General features: G+C 46.6%; 4 protein-coding genes across 4 annotated transcripts in view; 2 read left to right on the top strand and 2 right to left on the bottom strand.

The window, feature by feature from the left end:
• Positions 1–435, top strand: part of COX5BL (Cytochrome c oxidase subunit 5B-like) — a 704-nt gene extending 269 nt beyond the window's left edge. Inside the window, exon 2 of the mRNA XM_017156295.3 lies at positions 51–435. Within this exon, the coding sequence (XP_017011784.2) occupies positions 51–343 (293 nt within the window). The 3' untranslated portion in view covers positions 344–435. The remainder of the gene's footprint in view (positions 1–50) is intronic.
• Trmt6 (tRNA methyltransferase 6 non-catalytic subunit) lies at positions 423–2,340 on the bottom strand. The gene is made up of 2 exons (XM_017156293.3): positions 1,249–2,340; positions 423–810 (listed from the first exon to the last, which is right to left on the bottom strand). The coding sequence occupies exons 1-2, from the start codon at positions 2,237–2,239 to the stop codon at positions 467–469; spliced, it is 1,335 nt and encodes a 444-aa protein (XP_017011782.2). The 5' UTR covers positions 2,240–2,340; the 3' UTR covers positions 423–466.
• A 1,338-nt stretch (positions 2,341–3,678) lies between these two features.
• On the top strand, positions 3,679–5,911 carry Ent2 (Equilibrative nucleoside transporter 2). The gene has a single exon (XM_017156305.3). It carries the CDS (start codon positions 4,060–4,062, stop codon positions 5,434–5,436), a length of 1,377 nt encoding a protein of 458 aa, XP_017011794.2. The 5' UTR covers positions 3,679–4,059; the 3' UTR covers positions 5,437–5,911.
• A 129-nt stretch (positions 5,912–6,040) lies between these two features.
• On the bottom strand, positions 6,041–7,970 carry LOC108067331 (uncharacterized). The gene has a single exon (XM_017156303.3). It carries the CDS (start codon positions 7,876–7,878, stop codon positions 6,925–6,927), a length of 954 nt encoding a protein of 317 aa, XP_017011792.2. The 5' UTR covers positions 7,879–7,970; the 3' UTR covers positions 6,041–6,924.

The following is a 7,970-nucleotide window of genomic DNA, read 5'->3' as shown; positions in this document are numbered from 1 at the left end:
GTAAGTTGCGAGCAGAGCCCTTCAAAATTCCATTAACGTAATCCCATCAGCGCTGATTGAGGACGAAGTACTGGCCACCGGCATTCAAAAGCGCGAGATGCAGTTGGCCAAGCAGGGCTGCGAGGATCCCTGGCAGTTCACCAAGATCATTAGGCGCGGCTCGGGCAGGGAGAACGATCCCACAGAGGTGCCCTCCGCGTTCGATGCCCGCCTCGTGGGCTGCTTGTGCCTGGACGACCGCATGCCCAAGTGGATGTGGCTCGAGAAGGAGGAGGGACCCAAGCGGTGCGAGTGCGGACACTTTTTCGTGCTAAAGAACGTGCCGCCAGTCTACAACAAATAGATCGATTCCACACAGAGCGCTGTACAGACACACTGGACATAATCTTCGCCGGGCATTAAACATTAAACACAGCATGATATTATCAAAACAAAGGCTTACATGTATTTGGCAGTCGCACAACAACTATCTTAGCGTATAGCCCGTCAGTAGGTAACCACTATTCCCGCTCATGTTCACCTCCGGATGGGTGCGGTTGGGCAGGATCTGGTAGGTGCGCAGCCAGTTGGAGGTCAGGTGCAAGCCCGTCACCTTGCCGGAGGTCTTCAGCTCCATGTACGTCTCCTGCAGCAGCTCCTTGCAGGTGCTGAACACCACCACGGGCCTCGATGGCTTGACAAGGGGCAGAAGGGCCTGCAAAATATTGGACGGGTGCTCCTTGGCAGCCAGCACAAGGCAGTCGAATTCAGCGCGCATTAGAGCCGTGGCCCGCTTGTTCTCCAAGTGCCAGCGGGGAGGTCCTTTGGATCCTATAAAGAAAGGGAGGACTGTATGATTATGTGCTTTTTATGCATGTAAGAATGTTTATAAGATTATTAAAAATTCTTTCGTGAAAATCTTTAACAATTAATCAAACAATTGGTTTTGGCTGGCTCGAGGTCTTGGTGCTTTTATTTTTGCGTTTTTTCCCAATATATTTCGATCTCCTCAATTAATGTTTTCCAAAAATAGATTTATCAAAATTCAAGATTTCTAAAAAGCATTTTCTTTCTTATCGGAAACATTTTTGCTATTTTTTTCTGCTCTAATACTTAATGAAACATATTAATTTGGAAGTTACTTTCGTATGGTATTTTTTCATCGTATTTTAATTAACAAATTAATTATTGTTTAAATATTTATAATTAGAAAATAGGATTATTAGCATCCTTATCAAGAAATAACTTAATTGTAATGATCATACATACCGTCTCTACCACTTTTATCTTCCTCCAGCTTGGGTTTCTTGGTGATGGGTTCGATGGCATCCGATTGTTCCTCCGTTGGCGTTTCCGGCTGTGCTTCCTGGGGCTCAACTTCCGCGGGCTCCTCGAGCGGAACACCAGTGGCCTTCGTCTCCCCTCCTTGGTAGAACTCCCTCAAAACAGAGTACAAATTAACTGACACACATCGCTGTTGCTGCTCCAGGGGCAGTTTCAGGGCGAGCAGAGCCTGCTTCTGGGGCACGTTGCCCGGATGCATGTGCACCAGGGTGCCCTCGGTGCCAGCTCCTATGGAGTTGAGCATGGCCGCCGGGAGGAGGCCATTGGTGCCACTCTCGTAGAGCAGGTAGCTGCCGAAGCCGCAGACGCCCGAGTAGGAGATGATCTGCGACAGGGTGTCCACGCGAATGCCCAGGACCTTCTCCGCGTCCTGGCGGTAGAAGATGTCCAGCATCAGCCGGATCGTCGGCTGGCGGATCTGGACGAACTCGAAGTACTTCTTCTCCTTCTTCCGCAGGTACTTCTCCTGCGAGTATTCGGTGCGGTTGTGGAAGGTCTTTGAGTTCTCCACCAGCTTCTCGATGATCTTGCTGGAGTCGTTGCCCTCCTCGCGCAGCTGGGCGATGTCCTCCGGCCTCAGGGTCTGTGCCTCGCCGTCGTCGCAGATGTCCCGGTTATCCGCCCCGCTGCTGGAGATTCCCAGCACCTCCCGCGTGCTCCGCAGCTCCGTCTCGCTGCACAGCTCCAGGGCGTGCTGCCGCTGGGCTCCCCGTTTGCCCGGCTTCGTCTCCTTGACGCACATCTTGAACGTGGACCCGTAGGGCTGGTCCAAAAGGGACTTCAGCTCGAGTGTCTCCTTGCCCAAGGTGGCTGTGGTGTCCAGACTGCCGAATTTCTGCAGTTTCGTGTACTTCTGGCGCTGGATTACGATGTAGTCGCCCAGTTGGATTCTGGGGGTGGCCGCCTCGGTGGCCATGATGGGTATTCTATGTTATAATTCCTATAAACAACGTGTTTTGCTTAAAACAAACGAAAAGCCGACGATGACAGGGGGCGAGGTAAGAAGAGGAAGAACTGATTAGTGCTGAGAAGCGTGCAAAGTCTAGTAACCTTGCCACCTGTTGCAGGTGCAGCAAAATGTAACATTTGCGAAATCAAAATTATTATAAAAATAAGATCGAAAATTATGCTGCGATTTTATTTGAATAATTTTTTGAAATATCTAGTTTTGAGAATTAATTCACTGATCTGGCAGGTCTGCAACCTGTAGAGCAAAAGTTTGAAAAAGTTACATAGGGTAAGATAATGCTTTGTTTTTTAAATACGGCTAAAGCGAAGGCACCCCGGCGATCTCTGGACAAGAGGACGTCATGTTTCCTGAAGCAGTAATGCGTTTTTGTATCGTTGTTTTAGTATTCTATTATAAGTAATAAGATTTGTTACCCGCCATCCTGTTATGTTTTCAAGTTATTTGTTCCTATTTCTACTATAAGTTTTATAGCCATTAATTTGGCTGATCAATGTAAAATTATATGAGTTACACTAAAATAAAAAGGTTATCTAGATTACACTCTCAAATCAATATGTATTTCAGGTCCTTTAAACTAGTATTTCTTTTCTATAACCATGATTTGCTGACACAAACTTAGCAACTTTGTTTTAAATTCCTTCGTTCAAGGATTGAACTCCAAATATGTATGTTTTGAAATATGTATGTTATTTTGTTCACCGGATGCATGAAAATGAAATTAACTAAATCATGTACACAAATTTAAAATATCATTCGAACAAAGATTTTTTTGTGGTCCAAAACCCCTTAAAATATTTGTTGCAATTAAAGTGTAAATCTTAATTATTTTAAAGTCCAAAAGTTATGAAATTAAATATTAATTTATCCGTTACTTGTAGAGTAAGAGTGTTTTTTTGTATTCGTTATTAAAATAAATGCCCATAATGAAAGCCTTTTTCATAAAATTTCAAACAGATTATTGCAAGCTAAAAATAATAATAAAAAGGAACCACAATAAATAAATTACTTTACATTGCGATAAGTTATTGCTCTTTCACTTTTTATTTAGTTGCTATGACTGCTTTAAGCAAACATGCTCGTAGTTAGAATGTTACAGAGGGGGTTGTAATATTTTCAAGCCTATTTAATATTCAAAGCGAAATAACACATTTATTTTTAGGATTTGTATAAACATGTGAAAAAAAATTAAATTAAAAATATTGAAAACCAATTGTAAAGTGACAGCCAACTAAGTAAAGTTTATTTAACGGCCGTCCCCATTGGCGATTACGAAATGAAGAGACTGCGCCCATGGGTGTCAGCACCCCCTGAAATCGCGCTCCGCTGCAGCCATAAATAACAATTTCCAGCGATGTGGCAACGCCGTCCGATCGAGTACAGCTGATACGACTCGGCGATAATCTCGAAGTGCGATAACGAGTACAAGAACGCGTGCCTTATGTGTATAACTATAACCTTTGATTCGATGCGATCTGTTCTGTAATCACAGTCCGCGCAGTCAGTTGTCCGGGCACTGCAGTTGGCTGCTCCACGTGGAAGTTAATCCCGCCAGGAAGTTAATCCCGAAACCGGAGTGCAGAGGTTCCATAACTGGGGCTGAAAATCAAACCTTCCCGCCCGCCTACCGGTTTGGCGTCCCCCCAACGGAATAACTGACCGCGCAAGTTTTCGGTTTTCAAGCATACGCCCCAATAACTGCTGTCGCCCGCATAACCAGAACCAGAAAGAAATCCGAGCCAATTAAGAACAGTAGCAGCGCTGCAGAAATGGCGGAGGGTAAATCGGAGAAGTCGCCTTTTATTGGCAGGCAGCAGGCGCCGGTGACGCTAAATCCTTCGTGGGAGTCCAAGCTGCCGGCCCACGAGGGATCCAATGGCAAGGGATCCACGTCGGTGCTGGGCAAACTGGGCCTGCCGGCGCCCAGCGACAAGTACCTCATCGTGTTCTTCATCTTCCTGCTGCACGGCGTGGGCACGCTGATGCCGTGGAACATGTTCATCACGGCCAAGTCCTATTTCGAGGACTTCAAGCTGGGGCCCAACAACACGGTGGCCACGGACGTCAAGTACCGCACCCACTTCATGCAGAACATGGGCTTCGCCTCGCAGATCCCCAACCTGGTCTTCAACTGGCTGAACATCTTCGTCAACTTCGGCGGCGACCTGACCAGCCGCATCGTGTACAGCATCATCTTCGAGATGGTCATCCTGCTGGTGACCATTGTGCTGGCCATGCTGGACTCCTCCCAGTGGCCGGGCGTCTTCTTCTGGACCACCATGGTGTGCATAGTGCTGCTGAACGTGTGCAACGGCATCTACCAGAACACCATCTACGGCATTGTGGCCTCGCTGCCCATCAAGTACACCGGCGCCGTCGTCCTGGGCTCGAACATCAGCGGCTGCTTCACCACCGCCATGGCCCTGATCTGCGGAGAGATCTTCTCGTCCCCGCGAACGTCGGCCATCTACTACTTCGTCACGGCCATCCTGGTGCTGCTGCTCTGCTTCGACACCTACTTCGCCCTGCCGCTGAACAAGTTCTTCCGCCACTACGAGACCATCAGCCGGAGCAGCGAAAAGAAGACGGACTCCAAGCAGCAGCTGAACGTGCCCTACTGGCAGATCTTCAAGAAGGCCTCGCCGCAGCTGCTGAACATCTTCCTCACGTTCTTCGTGACGCTGTCGGTGTTCCCGGCGATTCAGTCGAACGTGCACCGCTCGGAGGACTTCGTAATCGGACCGAGTTACTTCACGCTGGTCACCTGCTTCGCCACCTTCAACGTGTTCGCCATGCTGGGCAGCCTCACCACTTCCTGGGTGCAGTGGCCGGGTCCGAGGTTCCTGTGGCTGCCGGTGGTGATGCGCGTGGTGTTCATTCCCCTGTTCATCATGTGCAACTACGCTCCGCCGGACGAGGTGCGCACGTTGAGCGTGTTCATCGAGAGCGACTGGGTCTACTGGGGCCTGGGCATCGCAATGGCCTTCAGTTCCGGGTACCTCAGCTCGCTGGGCATGATGTACGCCCCGCAGACGGTGCACGCCAAGTACCAGACAACGGCCGGAATGTACGCAGCCGCCATGCTGATCACGGGCATTTTTTCCGGGGTGCTGTTCTCGTATCTGGGTCCATATATCGTCACTTAGTTTTTTTGTTCGTGTGACACTTACTAATACTTATTATACCCTTGCAGAAGTTTGCAACGCAGTGAAGGAGACGTTTCCGTTAAGACGTAAAATTCTAGCTTCTTTGGTTTTTATTGTATTATCTTCTACTCTAGGATATGACTCTTTTTAAATATTTCCGAATTTCAATTTTAATTTGATTAAAATCGGACGACTATATCATATAGCTGCCGTAGGAACGATCGGAAAATTAATGAGAAATATTAGAAAATTTAACATTTTTGCGATTTGTTAATTAATAGGAATGATCTGTAAGGGTATATAAGCTTCGGCTTGCCGAAGCTAGCTTGCTTTCTTGTTTCATCGTTCATTTTAACAAGTTATCTGACCCACATTGAATTTAGTTTTGGAACCTGGCCAGTTGGTTTCGTTTTAACCAATCATTTTTACACGTTTCATTTAATAAAGTTTTTCAAACCCCATTTTATTACACGTACATGAACTGAATACAAATATAATGGTACAAATTTAATCAACAAAATACCTCCTATCCATGGGAAAATTGTGCCGACAAACGAGAAAAGGGAGCTTGTAGAGGTCTCACAATTGGGTCCTAATTGACGTACATATATGTATCAATTAGCCGGGGGTCTAACAAGTCAATGGAATATTTGGTTCGTTTTTATCACAGCTTCATCCGTTTGAATGAAATAACAAAGTTTATTCCGCACTGGCACAAATATACACACGCAAAACATAATAAACATTTAATCAGTGCAGAGTGCACACCGAACACAGCGGAAAATAAAAGTATGGGACTAGATTCAGGCAAACCGAAACCTCGAATACCCTTGTGATGAATTGATCATATTTTTTCTTAACATTTAAAGGAAATTAAATTGGTTTAACATTTTTAACTTCTTTGCAACCATTCAAAAATGTAGAAGCTTCCTATTTTGATAAATAAACATATACATATTTACCATTTAAAATTAAAAAGTCTTGCTGAATTCTGCAGAATGCTGCCGTAATGTATAAAAATATTAAACTAAATCATTTGTGGAGCTGATTCATTAACACTACGATAAGAAAGCATCTAAAAATGTTTTAAATATTCTTGTGACTGCAATAAATGAACAAGTTTTTTAGAAGAAATTTAACATTGGGCATGATATTGCGATAATATTAGAAGATTTTTTCTTCAACAGAGAGGGATATTGATCTCAAAAATACTTGATATTGCATCTGTGCAAAATCATACTACCCTATGCAAGAGTATTGTACATTATTTTTGTTAATTTTCCGAAACTGATCATAACATCGCGCCGAATCTAATCGGTAAACATAAAAGACCCGAACAAACAAACCTTATCAGCAGAGACACATAATTACCCTAGGGAGCAGCTGGTAGCAGATAAACATATCAGTTCCACTTGTCACTTGGGTGACGTCTAGTACCTATTTATGTATTTACATGGGCAAACATGGGGGCAGGTCTGAAAATGAATCTCACGGTGACTTCTTATCTCCGTCCTGCGGATTCGACAAGAAGTACATTATCTTTAGCAGCTCATTGAACTTTGGGGTGTCCCTGGGATGGCGCTTCTCAAGGCCGGCGATCTGCTCGAGGGCCACCTCCACGTCCACCACATTGCACAAGATCGACTGCAGGCGCTTGGGAAACTTCTGCCCGGATCGTTCTACGCGCTGGCGCGTGCTCTCCAGCATGTCTAGCTGATCCTTGGGGCTAACCTTGTGGTAGCTGACGACCAGCGTTGTCAAGTTGGGCAGGATATCGGCGAGTGGGAAGCCGTAGTCCTGGGCATCGGAAAGGCCAAGGCGCTCTAGTCGTTTGCTGCCCTCCGTCTGCAGGATGGTTGCCTCCACTGGATGTCGGTTGGAGGTGAGGTCCAAGTGCTTCAAGGGGAGCTGTTCCAGCAGCTCGGCGAGGTAGCACATTTCCAAGGAACATTCGGGCGCCACCAGGGTCTCCAGATTGGACAGACCGGCGATATGCTTCCCCGTAACGTAGGCACTGGAAACGCTCAGGCTGCGCAGCTGGCGACAGCTCTTGGCTATCGTGTTGATCATGCTGTTGTTCATGCTCTCATCCGCGATGCAGAGCTCGCGCAGATTGCTGTAGTCCCTGCGCATGTAGAAGGCCAATTCGGGCCTCATCAGGTGGCGACCCAAGTACGAATCGAAGGCCTTCTTGTGCACGTTCCATATGTACAGCTCCTCCATTGCGGGGCTGGTCAGCTCGAAGAAGTAGACGTAGTCCTCCTTGCTAAGCGGCTCCAGCATGGAATCGGATACGGAAACCTTGCGGTAGCGCGGCTTACGCCACACAATCAGGCAGAGCAGCTCCTGGAAGCGCGGCGCCAGCCGTGCCATCTTTATCTGCTCCACCAGTGGCAGGAACTCCAGTATATTGCACACGCAGTCGTCGTTCAGTCTCTCCATGCTGAATAGTTTAATTCCCGATTAAAAGTAAATAAAATATATTCTTCGGCACAGCTGGTACTAGTGGTGGCAATCGAATTGAGAGGAGAGCA

This window comes from Drosophila takahashii, chromosome 2L (assembly GCF_030179915.1).
Source record: "Drosophila takahashii strain IR98-3 E-12201 chromosome 2L, DtakHiC1v2, whole genome shotgun sequence".
In the NCBI taxonomy this organism is placed as follows: Eukaryota; Metazoa; Arthropoda; class Insecta; order Diptera; family Drosophilidae; genus Drosophila; species Drosophila takahashii.
The sequence above is the reverse complement of the archived record's forward strand: the minus strand, read 5'-3'. Positions and strand labels throughout refer to the sequence as shown.